Consider the following 22,345-nt stretch of genomic DNA (forward strand, 5'->3'; position numbering starts at 1 on the left):
CCTCTCTTATTATATAGGATTGTCTGCAAAGAATTATCGTTTTACCCTTTTTTAAAAAATTTATACCTCCAAATTCTTTCTCTTACCTCATTACCCTGGCTAATACTTGCACAGCAGAATTAAATAATAGTGCTGATAGCAACAGGCAGGCTTATCTCATCCCTAACTTTAACCGTAACGTTGCTAGTATTCCACTCTCAAACACTCTTGTTTGAGGTGTGTTTTTATGTTATCAAGGTAATGTTCATTTATATTTCTTATTTTACTAAGAGTTTTAAAAATTAGATTGGAGGAACCAAGATGGCGGCATAGTTAAACAACTAATCTGCTGCCTCACACAACAATTTCAAAAATACAACTAAAAGACAAAACGTCTACCACCCAGAACCACGGGAAAGCTGGCTGAGTGGAAGATTTACAACTAAGGAGAGAAAGGAGCACAAATGCTGAAAAGCTGAGGTACGGAGGCGCGCGAATCGGGCTGGTGGCGGGCGACTGGGCGTACTGCTTTTTTTTCAACCCGAAGGGAGACAAGCTCCCGATCACTCTGAAATCCAGTTTCTGGGGACACGTGGGGGACCCAGACACCTACGGGGAGAAGCTGGACTCTCGGCCATCGGGTCGGAAAGTGAGAGTGACTTTTTTGCAGAGGTGCGCCCAGCAATCATTGTTTACTGCGCTGGAGCGCGGGGCGCAGGGACTTGGAAACCGTGGAAAGGCAGAGACGGCTGACGCCAGCCATTGCCGTTGGCCACGCCCCAGCCTAGTGACACCCTGAGACCCAGCCCCGCCCTGAGACCCGCCCCGCACATTCTACAAACCCGCCCAGGCTCCACATAGCGGCTTTTGCATATAAATGGCCTGTTCTGTGGCAGCTTAACCAAATTAACTGCAGCTCCAGTCAGACTGCTCCAAAACCGCCCAAGCAAAGGAGGAGAAAACTAGTTCTTGCTGTAGCTCCTGCTGGGGGACACACAGTACACAAGGGTACACCAAGAGTGTCCACCTCAAGTAACTGGGAGGCTGACCCATTGAACCAATAGGACATCTAGTACACAAAACTACCCTACCAATTCAGGGAAGCAGAGAAAATGAGGAGGCAAGGAAACAGATCACAAACCAAAGAAATGGAGGAGAACAAGCGACTGGATATAGAGTTCAAAACCACGGTTATAAGGTTTTTCAAGAATTTCATGGAAAAGGCCGATAAATTCAATGAGACCCTCGAGGATATGAAAAAAGACCAACTAGAAATTAAACATACACTGACTGAGATAAAAAATATTATACAGAGACCCAACAGCAGACTAGAGGATCGCAAGAATCAACTCAAAGATTTGGAATACAAAGAGGCCAAGGACACTCCTCCAGAGAAGCATGAAGAGAAGAGAATTCAAAAAGTTGAAGATAGTGTAAGAAGCCTCTGGGACCACTTCAAGCGAACCAACATCAGAATTATGGGGGTACCAGAAGAAGAGAGAGAGCAAGATGCTGAAAACCTATTTGAAGAAATAATGAATGAAAACTTCCCCCACCTGATAAAGAAATAGACTTACAAGTCCAGGAAGCGCACAGAACCCCAAACAAAAGGAATCCAAAGAGGACCACACCAAGACACATCATAATTAAAATGCCAAGGGCAAAAGACAAAGAGAGAATCTTACAAGCAGCAAGAGAAAAACAGTTAGTTACCTACAAGGGAGCTCCCATACGATTATCAGCTAATTTCTCAACAGAAACCATGCAGGCCAGACGGGAGTGGCAAGAAATATTCAAAGTGGTGAATAGCAGGAACCTACAACCAAGACTACTCTACCCAGCAAAGTTATCATTCAGAATTGAAGGTCAGATAAAGAGCTTCACAGATAAGAAAAAGCTAAAGGAGTTCATCACCACCAAACCAGTATTATATGAAATGCTGAAAGGTATTCTTTAAAAAGAGGAAAAAGAAGAAGAAAGATAAAAATTATGAACAACAAATACATATCTATGAACAAGTGAATCTAAAAGTCAAGTGAATTAAAAATCTGAGGAACAGAATAAACTGGTGAACTTAATAGAATCAGAGGCATAGAATGGGAGTGGATTGATAATTCTCAGGGGGAAAGGGGTGTCTGTGTGGGGAGTATGGGAAGAGACTGGACAAAAAATCACACACCTATGGATAAGGACAGCGGGGGGGAGGTAAGGGTAGAGGGGGGGGTGGGAACTGGGTGGTGGGGAGATATGGGGGGAAAAAGGAGAAACAATTGTAATCTGAACAATAAAGATTCATTAAAAAAAAGAGTTTTAAAAATTACACTTCAGCAGCTTTATACAATCATATGGTTCTTCTCCCTTGACTATTAATAGTGAATTTATATCTAATACTAACCCATCCTTAGATTTTTGGGATGAACTCTTATTTGGTCTTGGTTTATTATTTTTTAATGTACTGCTAAATTCTCTTTGCTAATATTTTAAGATCTTTGTCTCAGTATTCTATAAATGGGACTGGCCTGTACTTGGTACTTATTGGACTATCTTTATTAGGCTTTTATCAGTGAAATCTGTAGAAGAATTTAGAGAATTTCTTCTTTATGTTTTGAGAAAGTTTGAATCCATCGCCAACCCTACATTCTTTCCCAAACAAGTGCCAAGCCCAGGGCCCTAAATACTCTGGTGACTTTCTACTCCCGTCCCCATGCTTCCCAACAGCAGCTCTCCCACACCCTTTCCTGGGCTGTTTCTGCAAAGAGGCCCGCTCTCCGGGGCAGGTTGATTCTGGGAAATTGGACTCTTTCATCTGTGTCATCATTGGGAAGACAGATCAACCTGGTGAAGAGTTATTTCCATTATCATTTTTCTCTTAGCTACCATCTGCTATTTTCGGTCTTCCAGCATTTTCTTTCAAACCAGCTAAAGTTACTTAGCTACAGTCCAAAGATGAAATTTTTCTTGGCCAGTTTGAATGTGGTTGCATCAGCTGTGTTTTAAGAATTTTGGCTTTGGAATTTTCATTTTGTTTAAAATAGTACAATGGGGGTGATTAGGGCAAGATGTTCACTTTCTGCTCTTAAAAAATAAAGTGTGCTCTTTATAGTGGTCCTATCTCTAAAAGAAAAAAATTAAAAAAGAAATAGGAAAGAAAAAAAAGGCATTTGGCAGACTTACTGCCCTGAGGCAGGAAAGCCAAGCCAAGGTTGAAGAAAGAAATGATTAAGGATTTTGAGGTTATGAAGGTTTAGAATTACACGGCCAGGCTGTGTGCATTAGAGAATGTATTCAGCTTATTTTCATAGACCAATTAGTCCACCTCAGCAAGAGCCAAACCAATGAATTCAGATACTCAGTTTGAGAAAATGTTTTTTTTTCTTTCTCTCTTTTTATTTTTCCCTTCCCTTTTTTCGCTTTCCTCTTTTATCTCTTCTTCCTCCTCGTCTCCTTCCTTCCTTTCTTCCCTTTCTTCTCTTCTTTCTTCATTTCTCTAAAGCCCCAGGAAATTAAATGCAAGGCCTTATGCCTTCAGTCCTAAAATGGAAAATGAGAAACCCTGAAATGTCAGGAAATTCCAAAGATAAGGTTCCTACAGCAGCATTAACTTGGTTATGTATGTTTTATGGCATACATTTAATAACTTTGACAGGAATGCCTTAAGCCTGACATTAAACAAGAAAAGTTATTATTTTTTACGTATAAGCAGCATCCTGAATTCACATGTATCTATTTACCCCAAAGGTTTTAACTTGAATTCAGATTTTTTGTTTTAGTTTAATTTGATCATATGACAGAGATTTTTAGGTCATTATCCAACCAAATGACTACATTGATCAAAATTTCAACTTGTCGACTGATTGTTTTGGCATTATATAGATTCAGCCTTTCCGTGGGACCTTAGCATGAGACTTCCAGAATTTTTTGAGGACATGAAACCTCAGTCATTTTATGGCTGTTATTGATTCCTTAATTTTCATCTTCTAAAGGACTGATAGGGATCTCCATAGCGCTCTGGCTGGGCAGCAACCCTCAGCTACCATCAGTTTAGTGGTTAAAGTTCACTTACCAGCAACGCTGTGGTCTGTCCCTGTCATTATGAGTCTGCCTTAGTCAACATGACATCCGTGAGGTAACTCTCACTGCTGTGTCTAAAAACTGAATGTTTAAAAGCTTCAAAGGGGCCCAGCTGGTTTGGCTCAGTGGTTCAGCATTGACCTATGAACCAGGAGGTCAGGAGGTCACCGTTCAATTCCCTGGTCAGGGCACATGCCTGGGTTTCAGGTTCGATCCCCAGTGTGGGGTGTGTAGGAGGCAGGCGATCAATGAATTCTCTCATTGATGTTTCTATGTCTTCCTTTCCCTTCTTCTCTGAAATCAATACAAATATATTTAAAATACAAAAGCAGCTTCAAAGTGACAAATTGTTTGATTAATTTGAGATTTAGACCAAAATTAATCAAAAAGTACTGAGAAGCTTGATTTTGTAAATTCGTTTATTTCTATAGTAGTTCATTGGAAAACAGTGATGAGAGTAAAGAGGGTGGTTGTTATTCTACCTAAGAAGAGTGGTTGTCCTGTCTTAGTTCTCATCAGAATGTGGAAATGGTTGGATTTTAGACACAATGGTGGATAGAGATAGTTTTTCTTCAGATACTTCTATTTTGGATTCAGGATAGAAAAAAGCAGAAACCAAATGTGGGTAGTCATAATCCTTGATGGGGAAATACCTGATAACAGAGCAAGCCAAGAGCTGACATAAGCAGTCTCCCACTAGCTCCCTACTCTGGACAGCTGGTGGTACAGGCGCCCTTCCCCAGAGGTGTGGTGGGCTGTGGGGAAAGATGCCTGGGCAGCAAGAAGGGAGTCTATGGCAACTGGAGGTGGACGAGGGAATCAGAGCATGGCATCCCTGGTTCTAGCCGATTATATTATGGGTTTTAAGTGGTGACTGGGTCCCAGACTATCTAAGCTTATTTAACCCATGGCCGAAAATAATTCTGGAGGAAATGTGTTCAAAACAATCAACTAACAATTAGCTCTAGGAATACAGTTGCTTTATCTGTGTTTGCCAAAATAGGATTAAATTATAAGCAGTAAATGTAACTGTTAAAACCAGCTTTAAAAATACTCATTCAATTATTCAACCAGCACATATTTAAGGTGAACCAGTGTAGTGTTAGACACGGGAATATAGCAAAAAAAACAAGATAGAATGAGACTCTGCACATATGGACCTTACAGACTAGTAATAGTTGGAAGTGCACAACTAGTTATGTAACCACGGTGCTATGGGAATGTGTGTGTGTGTTGCAGGGCGGGAGGTGGGGAGAGGGGGGATGGTATTTAGCCTGTCATGAAATGGCCAGATCGGAAGGGAGATAGCACTCAGACTGAAGCCTGAGGTTCCCGGGGAAGGGTGACAGTGGATGGGAATTCAGTTTGAGTGAACAAATAGGTGAAGGTCCTGGGGCAAGAAAGACTTCATGCAGGCCTCTGGAGGACCTGAACTGCACGGTATGGCCAGAGGGTCAGGAGGGGTGTGACCCTAGAGTCCTCTGGAGCCAGCCTCCTGAAGAGCCCTGTAGACCAGGCAAGAATTTGGGCCTATTGCCTAACATGAATAGGAAGCATTTGAAAAGTTTAGGAAGGGGAGAGACACAATCTAATTTGCACTTTTAAGATCTTGCCCTATAGCAGCATGGAGACTGGAAAGGTCACCGGTGACAGGATGGCCAGTTGAGAGGGTGGGAGGAAGAGCCAGCTGGTATTGGAGTTACCCTGTGGTGTAGTTGCATTGGGGACTGAGAAGTGGGTGGACTCCAGGAGTACTTTGCAGATAGAACTCTTGTGAATAGTTTAGAAGTGGGCAGTAGGAGAGAGGGTGACAGACAGCCTTTGCTGAAATGACCTTTGCTGGAGGAGGCTCTGGTCCTCGTGGGGAGCGGGAAATAAGAGTATGAGTTCAGTTCTGGATCTGTTAATTTTAAGATCCCTTAAAATTGTGCGTCATCCAAATGGAGGTGTGGGATGAACTCTTATATTAGTACTAGAGGCTCAATGCACAAAATTCATGCAAGAATAGGCTTTCCTTCCCCTGGCTGCCGGCGCCTGCTTCCCCTCTGGCACCCGGAACCCAGGCTTCTCTTGCAGCCCCAGCTTTGTCCGGAAGGTCGTCCAGAAGGACATCCGGTCTAATTAGCATATTATGATTTTATTATTATAGATTTCATTTACAAAAATATGAGAAAGTCACAAATAACATTCAAAATACTACTTGAAATCACAGCATTTGGCACTGGTTGTTGAAATTTGGATATTACATAAATTATCTACTTTAGCAAACTTCAGTGGACCAATAAGATCATTCCAGCATTTCTAAAACTAAGGAGTATACAAATCATGTGATAATTTGAGGGCCCAGGAAACAAACTCAGGCTGAGAGGAGGTTGCATCCCTTCAACAGGCTGTGGGCTCCACGAAGGCAGGGACTTCGTATCACTAGCTATGAGCTCATCCCAACCCTTGGAAGGTGCTTATTAAACATGTGGGCTGGATGTGGAACAAACGTGGAAATATTTAAACAAGAGTGAAGCCAGTTTAGATATGGCTATCATTAGCCTTTCGAAATTTCCTTTCTCTCAAAGTTAATATATAAATAAAGGCATTAAAATATTTTTTTCAAATTAAAAAATATTTTTATAGAAAAGACATAGCTAAATGGGATGGTTTGTTTAAACATATTTTTCTTCTTCGGGGGCCTAATCACCCACCTGAGCTTCAGAACCAGAGAACCCCCTGTCCTTGGAGGCATCTATGCAAATTACAGCAACAGTGCTTAGGAGGAGCTGTGTGAAGTCATTGCTTGCAGATATGTTATGTTACCAACAGAGGAGGATGATAAATCAGACTTTGTAACTGGAACTCTTCCCCACAGGCCCTAGAAACTGGGCATGTAAAGATTTTTGGTTTCTCCTTGAGTTTTTTATGCCCTGTTGCTTCATTTTGATTCAAATTTGTCTTTCAGGCTTCCTGCATAGAACTTAGTTACCTGAAAACCAAAATTTTAATACAGAAATAGAGAAATCTTGTGATGAATTCTTTTGCAAATTAAATGAGAGTTTTGCAATGTGAATAAGCATCTTCTAATCATTTTTTTTAGTAAGTTTATAATTTTTAGAAATTGCTCTTTTCTAATGCTATTTAGACTGGTGGTACCTTTTATGTGTTGGAAATTACAGGCAAAGTATAGCTAACCTCTTATATTAGCACTAGAGGCCCGGTGCACGAAATTTGTGCACGGTGGGGGTGGGGGGAGGGTGTCCCTCAGCCCAGCCTGAACCCTCTCCAATCTGGGACCCCTTGAGGGATGCCTGATCACCTGTTTACGGGTGGTCAGACACCCCTCTCACAATCCAGGACTGCTGGCTCCCAACTGCCCTCCCCTGAAGGCCTGTTCCCCACCAACAGCCCTCCCCTGCTGGCCTGGTCCCCTCCAACTTCCCTTCCCTGCAGGCCTGGGTCCCCCCCAACTGTCCTCCCCTACAGGCCTTGCCCCCCCCCCCCAACTGCCCTGCCCTGCAGGCCTGGTCCCCCCAAACTGCTCTCCCCTGCAGGCCTGCCTCCCCCCCAGTTGCCCTCCCCTGCAGGCCTGGTCCCCCCAACTGCCCTCCACTGCAGGCCTGGTGCCCCCCAGCTGCTCTCCCTTGCAGGCCTGGTCCCCCCCCAACTGCCCTCCCCTGCTGGTCTGTTCCCCCTCAACTGCCCTCCTTGCTGGCTTGATCACCTATAACTGCCCTCCCCTGCAGGCCTGGTCCCCCCCAACTGCCCACCCCAGCAGGCCTGGTCCCTCCCAACTGCCCTCCCTGCTGGCCTGATCACCTACAACTGCCCTCCCCTGCAGGCCTGGTCCCCCCCCAACTGCCCTCCACTGCAGGCCTGATCACTTACAACTTCCCTCCCCTGCAGGCCATCTTGTGGCGGCCATCTTGTGTCACATGGGGGCAGCCATCTTTGACCACATGGGGGCAGCCATCTTGTGTCTTAGTGTGACAGTCAATTTGCATATTACTCTTTTATTAGATAGGAGGATATTGTTCTTGGAACTGTGGAAGCATCATAAAAAACATCCATACTATGGCTTGAAAACCCAGGGTGTCTGACAGTGGCCATTTGGATACAGGTTAATCCCATCCCAACAAACCCCAACAGATAATCCAGGTTGTATTACATATACTCTAAGTAAGTGAGCCGTCTACTGGGACTTGGAGAGCCTAGAGCATGCAAACATCTGTTTTGTTAGGGCATTTATTGTTAATAAAACATTTTAATTATTCAGATATTATTTCATAGGTACTTTATAATTTTTCATTTTAAAATTTGATCTATACAAATATTGTTTCATAGGTAACGCAATTGAGATTTTTAAAAAGTAAAAACAATTATAGAGCTCTCTCAACAGCACAGCTGCAGTCCCTTTCCGAAATCAAATAAAAGACCAAGCTTATTCAGGGTTATGCTCAAATTCCAGACAGTCAAGGCTTTCCCTGTAAGTGGTGGTCACTCTGTCCCTCAGCTGTCAGGAGTGGGGCTTCCTGACATTATGGTCGAAGCTGCCAGCTCCCAGGGAAGCAACCCCTGGCTGTCCCCTCTTTTTTCTATGAGGTTCTAGCTTCTCTTCATAGCATAATTTAGTTACATTATGAGGGAAATGGGGAGCTTGCTGGGTAATTCATAGTAATGTGTAATGCGATTTTGTATGGAAAATTAGTTCAAGTTCATAACTTCATACTCTGGACACTGAACCTGTTTTAATCTGTGGACTGCAGTTGCAGCTTTTCTCAAGCATTGCCTTGTACTTACATGCTCTGCTCAGTGCCAGTGTTGTTCAGAGCATGAGCCTCCAACCAGACTCCCCAGTGCACCACTTTCTCCCTGTGTGACACTGAGAAATTTATCTTGCCTCTCTATGCCTCTGTTTTCTCATATATGAAATGTGTACAATAATAGTAATTCTTCACACGGTTGTGGCGAAGTCTGAATGTGCTAATCCAAGAAAAGTGCTTAGTTGGTACTTGATAGGTGTTGTTGAATGGATGAGTCTGTGGTCTCATTAAACAGCCTCTTTTCTAGCAGATTTAGGTAGTAGGCATACTGAGGACTCTGGCTAATATAATCTGACTAGAGGCCCAGTGCATGAAATTCGTGCACGGTGCAGGCGGGGGGGGGGGGGTCCCTCAGCCCAGCCTGCACCCTCTCCAATCCGGGACCCCTCAGGGGGTGTCCAACTGCTGGTCTCGAAATCTGGGACTGCTGGCTCCTAACCACTCACCTGCCTTCTGGTCTGATCCCCCTAACTGCTCTCCCCTGCCAGCCTGATTCCCCTAACGGCTCTCCCCTGCCAGCCTGATCCCCCTAACTGCTCTCCCCTGCCGACCTGATCCCCCTAACTGCTCTTCCCTGCGGCCTGATCACCCCTAACTGCCTCTGCCTCAGCCCCACCACCATGGCTTTGTCCGGATTGATGTCCGGAAGGTCGTCTGGAAGATGTTCGGTCTAATTATCATATTACCCTTTTATTAGTATAGATGAGTTCACCAGGAGAACCCAGGAGTTGTGGCTTTGCCCTGCTCTGGCCACAGACCACCACCACTCCATCTCTAATCAGATCCCTGTGAATGCCAGTCTGGGCTCCTGGCGTCCCAGACTGGGGATTGTTCAGAGTGGGTTCACAGCACTGCCCTATTCCCATCCTAGAGAAAACAGCACATCCCTGCTTCCCCCTTCACCACCACCACCACCACAGACCCCATCTGCTAAGCTCTGGAGCTCAATCCTCCTCTCCAGGCTAGACTCCTCAAGGGGAGGGAGATGGGGCTCATGAACTTCTGTTAATAAGTCAGGAGCCCAGTGCATGGATAACAGTTTTAGCTTCCTGACCTCACTTAAGACCATAGACATCCAGCATGGAAGTTTCTGGCTTGGCCCTTCTTGATTATCGTGCCCTAAGTAACAAGTTCAAGTTCATAAAGGAGTGGGGATGAGGTGCAGATAAGGGGTGATGAATTTAGATGTGGAGATATGAAAGTTTAGAGCATAAAGAGGAAAAGCCTTGGGAAGCCCATAGCCCAGAAAGAGGAAGAGAGGCCCAGGAAGGGTTGTGTGCGAGGGGAAGTAGCCTGGGGCAGCATTGCATCAGCCTTCTCAAACCACCCTGACCCCTGTGCTTGTGTTTGTAACCCTTTGCCAAACAATACTGTTGTAAAATATAATAAAACTAGAGGCCCAGTGCATGAAAATTCATGCACTGAAGGGGAGGTCCCTCAGCCCGGCCTGCCCCCTCTCACAGTCCGGGAGCCCTCAGGGGCGGGAGGCGACCCAGCGATCAGGGGAAGGCGATGCCCCAATCACACCTCTGCTACTGCTACTGCCGTCAGTGCAAGCCTCAGCCTGCCCTGGTTACCTGAGCCTCGGGCGGCCCTGGGCGGCTGGGCAGCCAACAGCTGAGGCTTGCCTGCGCCTCGGGCTGGCCCTGGGCGGCTGGGCAGCCAACAGCTGAGGCTTGCCTATGCCTCGGGCCGGCCCTGGGCAGCTGGGCAGCCGACATCCCAGGCTTGCCTGCGCCTCGGGCCGGCCCTGGGCGGCTGGGCAGCTGACATCCCAGGCTTGCCTGTGCCTCAGGCCGGCCCTGGCGGCTGGGCAGCCACCATCTGAGGCTTGCCTGCACCTCGGGCCGGCCCTGGGCAGCTGGGGGGCTGAGGGGACTGGGGGACTCTGGAGGCAGGCGCGCGGCGGGGCTGAGGGGACTGGGCGCCGCCATCTTGTGGCTTTGGGTGCCGCCATCTTTGAGGGCGTGTCAGTCAATTACCATATTCCCTCCTTATTGGCTGTGGGTGCCGCCATATTTGAGGGCGGGACAGTCAGTTAGCATATTCCCTCCTTATTGACTGTGGATGCCGCCATCTTTGCAACGGTGTGAGGGTCAATTAGCATATTCCCTCTTCATTAGATAGGATACCAGTGAAATGAAATGGAAAAAAAGGTAATACTATATACAAGACTCACTTTTTAAAAAATGCATTCTGTCAAATTGCTTTAAAAGTTTCTAAATGCTTGCTTTCAATTTCTGTACCTATCTCATCAAGGACCGGTCACAACAGTTGACACACGAGCCCCTGGCCATGGATGGCACATTAACTACTGCTGCCTTACACTGTGGAATCTGGGAGATGTCTTGTAAAGAAAAGCGGTGTCATGTAAAACAAAGACCAAGAGCCCTGGCCCATGTGGCTCAGTTGGTTGGGCGTCATCCTGTGCCCTGAAAGTTTGCCCCTTCAGTTCCCCTCAGTTCCCTGTCAGGGCACAAAGCTGGGTTGCAGGCTCGATCCCTGGTGGGGAGGGTGCAGGAGGCAGCCAATCAATTGATGTTTTGCTCTCAGATTGGTTTCTCTTTTTCTCTCTCTCTCTCCCTCTCTCTCTCCCTCTCTCTCTCTCTCTCTCTGTCCCTTCCTCTCTCTCTAAAAATCAATAAAAAGTTTTCTTTTTAAAGGACCAAGAAAGTGGTTAGATTTTACCAGAAAATCACTAGTGACTTTTAGGGGACAGTTTCAGAAAAGGAATACATAGAGATGCCCGGTTGAGACGGTAAAGGAAAGAAAAACCAGTGAACTATGGTAAGCTAACACGCAGACAGAATACTCTGCCCCTCCTCCTTCCGTCTCCCCAGTTAGAAATGTTGGCAAGGAAGGTGAGAAATAGCAGAACTACCAGGGTCATTGCCTCAAGTGCAAGATTTTTCAAGATAGAGGAAACCTGAGCATGTTTTTAAAAAGAGAAGAAGAAAGGAGTAAAGAGGAAAGATTGAAAATGCAAGAAATCCTCAAAGTTTGGAAAGCAGGCAGGTGGCCTCTGCCTGGTTCTGCCATCTCGTTGCCCGGCACTCTCCACTCTTGTTCCCCGCAGGCCTGCCTTGCTGAATGGCTGTCTTTCCACAAATGCACCAAATTCTCTGTAGCCCTAGGACCTTCACACATACCCTTTCCTCTTCTTGGATCCCTTTTCCCCAACTAAGCTCTTTTTATCCTCTAGGTTTCAGCTTTAAGGAGTGACTTTCTCATTGAGGCCTTCCCCTATGCATCCCCAACCTAAATTGATAGTCTCATTTGTAGCAACCTGTTCTTGTCCATCATTGAACATAGCACATTTTATATTTTGTTTGTGCATGAGCTGGCTAAAGGTCTGTCTTCCTCCCTAGAAGGTAAGCTCTTTGAGCCAGGGACTTTGTTTTAGTCCCTCCTTATATTTTTAAAAATATATTTTTACTAGTATTGATTTCAGAGTAGAAGGGAGAGGGAGAGAGAGAGACAGAAACATCAGTGATGAAAGAGAATCATTAATTGGCTGCCTCCTGTGTACCCCCTACTGTGCCCTTCACCAGAATCGAACCCGGGACCCTTGAGTCCACAGGTTGATGCTCTGTCCACTGAGCCAAACCGGTTAGGGCAGTCCCTCCTTATATATCAAACCCTAAGTGCATTGCCTTCTACACTATAAATGTTCAATATAAAACGTTCACTGCATAAATAGTGAATATCACCACAATAAGTAATAGTAATTGTTGAATGCTCGTTAGGTGCTAAGGACTTTGCAAACATTCTCCTTCCTACGCTTTGGACAATCCTATGAGGTAGTGACTATTTTACAAATCAGGACACTGAGTTTCAGCCCAATTAAGTGGTTTGTCCAAGGTTAAAAGGCTTGTGAATGAAGCATCCTGGCTTTGCATCCAGTGGGGCACCTTCCCCAAAGGGCCGGAGAGAGATTGGAAGTGTGAGTGAACAAAAGCACTATATCTAAGTAGTCAGCTACAACTTACCATGCAGCATGTTTAGAAGACTGTGCTAGACCCATGTGAACAAAATAAGAGAGATGAGCCATGCTTTCAGAGCCATAGGAGTGTTGTGACCCTCTGGACCCCATCCAGGGAGGAGAGAAGGGCCAGGACAAAGGTCAGCTGGAGGGACTGCATGTTCACCTAAGTCCCACTCTAGGAAGGCCTGAGTGTGTTCAGCAGAAATTCCTGACAAATCTGCTTGGAAGTGGAAGGGGAGACTCCAGAGCCTGAGTGGGCAGGGCTGTTCTGCTCCAACCAGAGACAGGGTAAGATCTGGCTTACTTTGGATAAGGATAGGGAGGGAGAGAAGAAGAGGAGGGAGGTGGAGTGAACCTGTGAGGTGGCTGATGTTTTGTATGTTTCCCAATATGACCCACCTTTTGACCTCCCAATTGTTCAATTAAGTTACAAAAATCATAGAAACTCAGGGTGAGTGGTTCTGTGTGTGTGTGTGTGTGTGTGTGTGTGTGTGTGTGTGTGTGTGAATAAGATTCTGATCAACACCATCAGAACAAGGACTGCCCATGTGGATATAGGGTGGGGGTAGGGGTGGTAGAAAGCCATAGAGTGAGCCAGGCCACAGAGACCCGGTCAGGTTTCCACAGATCTCTGAGGGGCAGGGTGGAGTGTCCATGGCCTCGGAGTTTCATTCTGATACTACCCACGAGGGTGAGAGGGGGGAGGTGACCGGGCCCCTGGTCCACTCTGAACTGGCCATCACTGCTCCTTTCTAATTATTAATACGTGTGCTCTGTAAACATTGTGGACCATTTAAAAAGTCCAGAGAAAAGTAAAAGTGAAGAGAAGCCAGGAGCCATCCCTCAGTCCTGAGATAACAGCTGTGTATTTTACTTTCTTCTTTTTATTTTCTTTGTGTATGTTTGCTTACAAAGTTGGGACTGTATTTTAGATATATACTTTGATATCTTTACTTGGCATAATAGTATACACATTCTTTCAAGTCAAAGCCACATCGGCCCTAGATGTTTTGGCTCAATGGATATGCGTTGGCCCTTGGACTGAAGGTTCTGGGTTCTGGTCAAGGGCACATACCTCAGTTGTGAGCTCCATCCACCAGGGCCAGGGCACGTGTGGGAGGCAACCAATCAATGTGTTTCTCTCACGTAGATGTTTCGCTCTCTCTGACTCTCCTCCTCCCTTCAATTCTCTTTAAAAAAAAAGTCAATGGAAAAATATCTTCAGGTGAGGATTAACAAAAAACGAAAAACCACATCTCATATTTGAAGATTTTTCACACCTGTTTTACAAACATCAGAGTTGATTTCAGTAATAGAAATTTTTGCAAGAAAAAAAATTTTTTTTGGTATATATTCTCTGAACCAGCCTAATTTAATTCAAGATCTTGGGGTTGTTCTTTTTCCCTCCCATCTGCTACAACCCAGAAAGTCCTATGAGTTTGAAGATTTACTTCAGTCTTCCTCTGAGAACAACAGGGTCGACTGGTATGCACAGACTAAGCTGGGGCTCACATGCACTTTATCAGAGGAGAACGTCTATGAAGACATTCTAGGTAAGAAGCCAAAATGTCTGTATATGGGTGTGAGTGTGTCTCTTCGAAAGGGAGAGAAGAAATAGGGCTGGGTGCTTAAAACTCTCTCTCTCACACACACACATACATGTAATCAAATGAAAGAGAACAAGTAGGTGGGTGGGAGAGTGACCACAATGGACTATGTGAGAGAATATGGGGGCTGGGTGGAGAAGGGCTCTGACGAACAGCCAAGGAGGCAGTGCAGTGCAGTGTGGTTTGCATGGAGACTTGGAGCCTCAATATCCATGATTAAATCTTGGCTCTGGTATTTATTAGCTGTATGACATTGAGCTGGTGACTTAACATCTCTGAGCTTCAGTTCTCTCGCCTGTATACTAAGGATGATGATAGCTACCTTCCAGGGTTGTTTGAGGACTGAAGAAAGTGGTATGCAAAATACCTGGCGTATAACAAATGCTCAGTAATGTAGGGATTACTGAATGAAAGAAAACTGAAGACCACCACACTCTCTCTGAAATCGTGGGAGTATGGCCGTAATGAGGCATCAAAAATTCAGGCTAAATTGAATGTCTACTATTAAAAAGAAACTTGAGCCTTGCTCTGAAGAATTCTCTCAGATTCCAAAATCAGGTTCAGATTTACAAGAGTTTGTATGTATTTAAGTTTGGTGAGTTAGCTCAGCCATAAGAAAATATGAAATACTGTCATTTGCAACAATAAGGATGGATCTTGAGAATATAATGCTAAGCAAAATAAGTCAGACAAAAAAAGTCAAGAACTATATGACTTCACTCATGTGGAATTTAAAACTGAAAGCAACAAATGAACTAACATGACAAACAAAAATTCATAGACCCAGACAACAGTATGGTGGTTACCAGAGGGAAGGGAGGTGGGGATGCAGTAAAGGGTAAAGGGGGTCAAATATATGGTCACAAAAGATGATTTGACTTTGGATGGTGGGCACACAATGCAATATACAGATGATATATCATAGAATTATACACTTTAAACCTATATAACAAGGGTCCTCAAACTTTTTAAACAGGGGGCCAGTTCACTGTCCCTCAGACCGTTGGAGGGCCGGACTATAGTTTAAAAAAAACTATGAACAAATTCCTATGCACACTGCACATATCTTATTTTGAAGTAAAAAAACAAAACGCAAAAACACCCGCATGTGGCCAGTGGGCCGTAGTTTGAGGACGCCTGCTATATAATCTTATTAAATTTTTAAATAAATAGATTCAGTGAGTTAAATTATCTTCATAGAAGATCACGGTTTCAGTGAGGTGTGAGCTCAGACCAGTATCTGCATTTTGGGGGTAGGAGTGGGTGTGGGGGAAGAGACCCACATGTGACCACATACAAGGGGCAGGGAAGGCAAATATACACATACATGCATGTAATGAATTCCAGAATTGCTGTGTCCAAGGTGCTGGAGATGGGTTCCTGACATTAGGCTTCCCAAATCCAAAGCAGGAATGAAATCTGGGAACAGAAAACCCACTGGAAACAACAAAGAGAGTTTGCTTATTTCTCAGGTTAGCTCCATTCTCAGCAGGTTTCCCAAGTTCCCGTGATGGCTGCCATTGGCTCCCTGGAGGGAGAGTCTGTATCCTGAAAAGCCCAGTAAAAATCCTGAAGCTCACCCCAGCTAGACCAGTGTAGGACCTTTGTTCACCTTCAGAGCCCATGAATGCCATGCAGTGATTGGCTTAGACTTGGGGTATGAGCCCTTCCTGGCACTGGTCACTGAGACAGGGACTCTGGAAACTCCGATTGGCTAAAGCCCTAAAATGGGAGTGGAGTTAATCTCTCACATCTAAGAACGGGAGATGGGGAGTTACCCCAATGACAATCGGGGTCCATTACCAAGAGAAGAACAAATAGATAGCAAAACATCAGACATCTCCACAGGGAGAAGCCTATGTAGATCCGGTAAGGAAAACTTCCACAACGTTCCCAGTTCCTGACCCATTGCCTTTGACCACAGACCTGCCAATGAAGGAAAACCCTTATGAGGACATTGACTTACATGGTCGCTGCCTGGGAAAGAAATGTGTCTTGAATTTTCCTGGTTCTTCTGCCTCTTCAATCTCTGACACATCCACCAAGGTATGAGCCCTCAAGGGAGTGTTGGGGGGCAAGGGGTCCCCAGCACCATGTCTTGAGCAGCCTGTAGTTCTGGATTCCACTGGAATGCCAGGCCACCCTCACTGCCAGGCTCTGAGATGTACATTAGCTGCCTTCCTTGTCTTCCTGCTTCTTAATTCTGGAACCTTCTGTTTAACAAAGCTTCCTAAAGTATCATTTTACCTTATTCTGGTTTCAGGAACCTCCCCAACTAGGCAAATAAGATAGTATATATCCATAGAGCCTTAAGAAGAATGTCGTAAAACAAACTCTAAACTATAGAAAGACACCATTTGTGGGGGGTTTTAATGAAAGAATACATATCCTATATAATAAAAGGCTAATATGCAATCAAATGAACAGCAGAACAACTGGTCGCTATGATGTGCACTGACCACCAGGGGGAAGCCGCTCAACATAGGGGGAGCGCCGCTCAGCCAGAAGCCAGGCTCATGGCTGGCAAGTGCAGAGGCGGTGGTGGGAGCCTCTCCTCCCTCCGTGGCAGTGCTAAGGATGTCTGGCAGGCCTAAGCCGTCAGTCGGACATCCCCCGAGGGCTTCCAGGCTGCAAAAGGGCGCAGAGGCCGGACTGAGGGACCCTCCCCCAAGTGCATGAATTTCGTGCACCAGGCCTCTAGTATATATATGTAATCTCATATATGTTTTTGCATGTACATGACCTCTGTAAGGATACTTAAGAATGAGTAAGTGGATACCTCTGTGGAGTTGTCCAGGTGTCTGAGTACCTGGTAGTCAGGGTAGAAGACTGAAATTTTTTACAAAATATCCTTTTGAACCTTTGGAATTATGTATGTATAAATAATATAACTATTTATGTACATGATTATTTCAACCTATTGCCTATAGGACTGAATTCGTACTCCTTACCCATGGCATTAAATTTTCTTCATAGAAAATAATAATAAATAAATTTCCTTCATAATTGATCCCTGGATAACATTACTACCTAATTTCACATAGCTCCTACATACAAAAGCTCCCCTCCTAGGAGAGCCTACTGACTACCCCCTGATAGAATTGGCCCAGGATCAGCAAACTTGATCTCTAAAGGGCTAGAAAGTAAATATACAATCTCTGTTGTGACTACTCCCTAAAGTAAAAAAAAAGGTTTAGCTCTTTTCTTCCCCTTCCTGCTGGACTAAAAAAACCTGGGTCCTCTGTCCCCAAAATAGCTCAGCAAGTAGGCATCGTGTCGATGGGAACTTGGAGGTTCAGAGGCAGCTCTCCTGCAGAAAGTAATACAGTTCCTAATGCACGAGTCCGATAACCACCGATACCTGTAGGCTGTTTGGGGCCATTGCAAGTCACCAGCAGGACTCTGTCCACGCTCCCTTCTCTGCTGTCCTACACTGGGTGTCTGGTTTGTGCCCCCATTCTGGGGACAGCTGCAGACTTCTCCACTCCCTCCATTTAGCTCCCCAAATATCCATGCCTCATCTGGGCTACACGTGGACCCTTAGAACTTGCTGAAGCAGTCCCTCCCTCTGTGACGACCTCCTCTTCCAGTCACAGAAAGGTCCTGAATGATATGTCATCATTTTAATGTAATGTCATTACGCTACACTAGGATTTTCACCTAATTAGATTGTCCCAGTAGAAAGGGAAGGGTCATTTGGACAAACGCGCTAGAAAGGAGCAGACGTGCAGCCAGGGGCAACGCTAATGCCTGCACACACAGTGCTAGGTCCTGCTCTGTGAGACCCACCATCCCACACCTCCAACAGCACAGTGAACAAGGTAGGAACTGATGTTTATAATAAGGGAAACATAGGCTAATATGAGATATTCTTTTTTATGTGTTGACACCTAAGGGGAAAACGTATCACTAACTAGCATTTTCTGGTTGCCTGCATAGGCCCCCCACACCAACACTCAGTCATAGCTACCGAGAGGCAGCATCTGATCAAAGGCAGCATCGATCAAAGGTGTTAGAGCCTGACTGCCTCCATTCAGAATTACCTAGGCTTCTTGTTAGCTGTGAGACTTTGGGCAAAGGATCTCATCTTCATGTGTTAGTCTTTTCATTGGTAAAATAGGAATAATAGTAGTACACTCCTCTTCGGGGATTTATGACGATTAATCAAATTAATAGTTGTAAACCATTTAGACTAGTGCCTGCAACATAAGTACTATTTATAGTTGCTAAATGCATAGAATAATGCCTTCAATATATATTCTTTTAAAAATAAGCTGATATTCAGGGGGTGGGGAGGAAAAAACTTGCTTACCCTTGCAAAGTCCAGGCTTTATACCCCCACTTTCCAAGGCCTTCCACAGACAATTGGATGTCTTCACTATTGTACGGGTCTGCTTGCTCTTCCTCACCTCTGTCTATTCTCAGGTTGTGCTGCGGACTTTTCAGTGCTCTGTCCACAGCCCATCGAGTCCTCTTTTTATCAGCTAAGCAGCTACTGAAATTCCACTCCCCCATGAAAGCGCCCTGGACATCTGGGGCTTTGGGGGAGTAAGGCCCCTCCCTCCAGCAGTGTGACCACACCCAGCCTCCACCAGGTCTCTTACACCCTTTAGAGAATTGTGTGACAAGTTTTTTGTTTGTTTGTTTGTTTTTAATATATTTTATTGATTTTTTACAGAGAGGAAGGGAGAGGGATAGAGAGCCAGAAACATCGATGAGAGAGAAACCTCAATCAGCTGCCTCCTGCACACCCCCTACTGGGGATGTGCCCATAACCAAGGTACATGCCCTTGACCGGAATCGAACCTGGGACCTTTCAGGCCGCAGGCTGACGCTCTATCCACTGAGCCAAACCGGTTTTGGCAAGTGTGACAAGTTTTGATTCCTTTCTGTTTGTTTTCCTCTCAGACCTTTTCATAGGTCAGATGTTCTCTGAACAAACACTATACAATCTAAATCTCTAATGAAAACAGATACCTGCTTTTTGCCAACAATTAGATATAAGATTCCAATGCAGTGAAAGAATTGGGGCCATTTCCTTGGATTTCATTGCTCATGGAATTTGGACTTTAAAAAGGCTCATTATTGCCCTGGCCAATGTAGCTCAGTTGATTTGGACGTCATCCTGTACACTGAAAGGTCGCAGGTTCGATACCCAGGCAGGGCACATACCCAGGTTGTGGGTTCAATCCCCATTTGGGGTGCATACATGAGGCAACCAATTGATTTTTCTCTCTCATATCAATGTTTCTGTCTCTCCCTCTCCCTCTCCCTAAAACCAATGAAAACATATCCTTAGGTGAGGATTTTTTTAAAAAAGGCTCATTATTATTTCTTGTTCTTGTGCTGCATCATTATTGAGATGCCCATAGTGAGCAAACCAGGTGGCCTCTTGCTGTACTCAGAACTTGCAGTGCTCAGCAGTTGATGCTCCCTGAAGGCCCATGATAAAACATTGCAGCAGGCCACTTAGAAAGGCTAGGAGCCTTTATTCCTGGCAGCCTTTAAAAAGAAAAGGTCCTGAAGTTACTGTTATACACTATTTGAAACGAAACAAGAGTGGAGAAATGAATGGAATAAAATAAGCCTATTCTGTGGAGTTCAAGATATGATAAATGTGGGCTTATAAAATGATATTAAGAGAAAGGCTCATTTATTAATGAAATAGGGATAAGTTAGGTTGGGGAAAAATCAATTTAGACTAACATACAATAAAATTCATTACTGACAGATTACTGAATAAATTATGTTCAAAATAAAGTAAGAACATATAGAAAAAATGGAATTATTTATTAAATCTATAAAAAGATAATAGAGCCGAAACCGGTTTGGCTCAGTGGATAGAGCGTCGGCCTGCGGACTGAAAGGTCCCAGGTTCGATTCCGGTCAAGGGCATGTACATTGGTTGCGGGCACATCCCCCGGTAGGAGGTGTGCAGGAGGCAGCTGGTCGATGTTTCTCTCTCATCGATGTTTCTAGCTCTCTATCCTTCTCCCTTCCTCTCTGTAAAAAATCAATAAAATATTAAAAAAAAAAAAAGATAATAGATTTTCTAGGTCAAGCATGTCAAACTCGCGGCCTGCGGGCAGCATGTGGCCCACAATGAATATTTTTGCAGTCCAGCCAATATAATGGTATGTAAGAAACGTTTTAATAAAAATTTCATAACTTAATTTTTACAATATTCTATTATACATAATTATTAATAACGACTACAACGTTCACTAATGACTGATTACTATAATCGTGTTGCATTCATTCCCCTTATGTGCCTTATGCACAGGCGCACCATTTCTCTCCACTAATACTAGCAGCGAATATTTTAGCAGCATAGTGCCATGTCATTAGTCTTGTACTGACTTGTTTGGTGTGTGCAACAGGAAATATTTCGCTTTTGGAGAAAAAGAAAAATAGGTTTCTTTGTTTTTGTGTGTGTGTTTTTTTAATATATTTTTATTGATTTCAGAGAGGAAGGGAGAGGGAGAGATAGAAGCATCAATGATGAGAGGGAATCATTGATTGGCTACCTCCTGCACGCCCCCTACTAGGGATCAAGCTCGCAACCTGGGCATGTGCCCTTGGCCAGAATCGAACCTGGGACCCTTCAAACCTCAGGTCAATGTTCTATCCACTAAGCCAAACCAGCTAGGGCAAGAGAAATAGGTATATTTGCATTACGCTTATTTGTGCAGTTATTCAGTGTCTGGTAAGTTAATGTTCAATAAAAAATATTAATTTTTATTAAAATGTTCTATTATTTTATGTTAACAATTACTCATTTATTTCAGCATGTCTCTATTGAAATAAACCTACGTTTCTATGAAAATTGAAGCTTTTGTTTTTTTGCAGCCCACATAAACTTAAACCTTGTTTACTTGGCCTGTGTTAGCCTTTGAGTTTGACATGCTTGATCTAGGTAAAAATTAAATCTCTCACAAAGGAAAGGATAAACAGATTTTCATATATAAAAATGTTATGTGAAAGATTCCACATATCCAAAATGTAAATAACAATGCACTTGCAGCAAAATTGACAAATAGTTAATATCTGATCTATATAGAGAACTCATTCAAATTAATAAGAAAAACACTAGGATTCCAAAAGAATATAAACTAAATAAAAATGCAGTTTGCACATTAAAGTGTGAAAAAAGTCGGTGTCATAAGAGAAAGAAAAAGAGAGAACTTATATTGAGTGCCTGTTGTTTATTAGGCCCTTTGCTAGGTGTCTTATCTAATTTATTATTTTAAAAAAGAGACTTTGCAACTGTATTTATAGTCTCATAAAGTGTGAGTCTTGGAAGTACCTTTAGAGAACATGTAGTTAAAGTAGTTATTTTATTAGTATTTCTTATTTAGTGAATGGTTAATACATTCATGTGGTTCAGAATTTAAGGAACATGAAAGTCCTCTTCCTGGACCCTCTGTTTCTCTCCCCGAGAGAAACCACTGTTAGTTGCTGTGATTCTTTGTAGAACTGTGCATATACCAGCAGAATAGCTCTGTAAAACACACATACAAATCCCAGCATACTATACTGACTAGTCTACACTTTGCACCGTGCTTTTTATGCTTAACAATATATACCAGAGATAACCTTCCATATCAGCACATTACAATTTTTTACACCTGCATTGTATTTCACTGAATAGATCTACAATAATTTATTTGACCAGCCTCCATTGATAGACATTTAGGTTGTTTCCAGTATTTTATGTTTACACATCATAGCACATTATACAATAAACTTTGCACAGTATAACTTTCCTTGTACAATATAACTTTGTACAAGTATGAGCGTATCAGTAGGGCAAATTCCTAGAGGTGGAATTGCTGAGTGAAGGGTATGTCCATTTATGATTTTGTTGATACTTTTACATTGCCCTTCATAGAGTT

The 22,345-nt window shown here is 43.9% G+C and overlaps 1 protein-coding gene across 2 annotated transcripts in view; it reads left to right on the forward strand.

Annotated features, from left to right (window-relative positions):
* The window catches only part of DENND2A (DENN domain containing 2A), a gene marked incomplete at its 5' end in the record, with an annotated part of 99,814 nt that overhangs the window by 37,351 nt on the left and 40,118 nt on the right, over positions 1 to 22,345 (forward strand). For both annotated transcript variants that reach the window (XM_079785405.1, XM_079785406.1), the window contains 2 exons: positions 14,269 to 14,396; positions 16,375 to 16,496. In XM_079785405.1, the coding sequence (XP_079641531.1) occupies positions 14,269 to 14,396; positions 16,375 to 16,496 (250 nt within the window). The remainder of the gene's footprint in view (positions 1 to 14,268; positions 14,397 to 16,374; positions 16,497 to 22,345) is intronic.

This window comes from Cnephaeus nilssonii (assembly GCF_951640355.1).
Source record: "Cnephaeus nilssonii genome assembly, chromosome: 12".
Lineage (NCBI taxonomy): Eukaryota > Metazoa > Chordata > Mammalia > Chiroptera > Vespertilionidae > Cnephaeus > Cnephaeus nilssonii.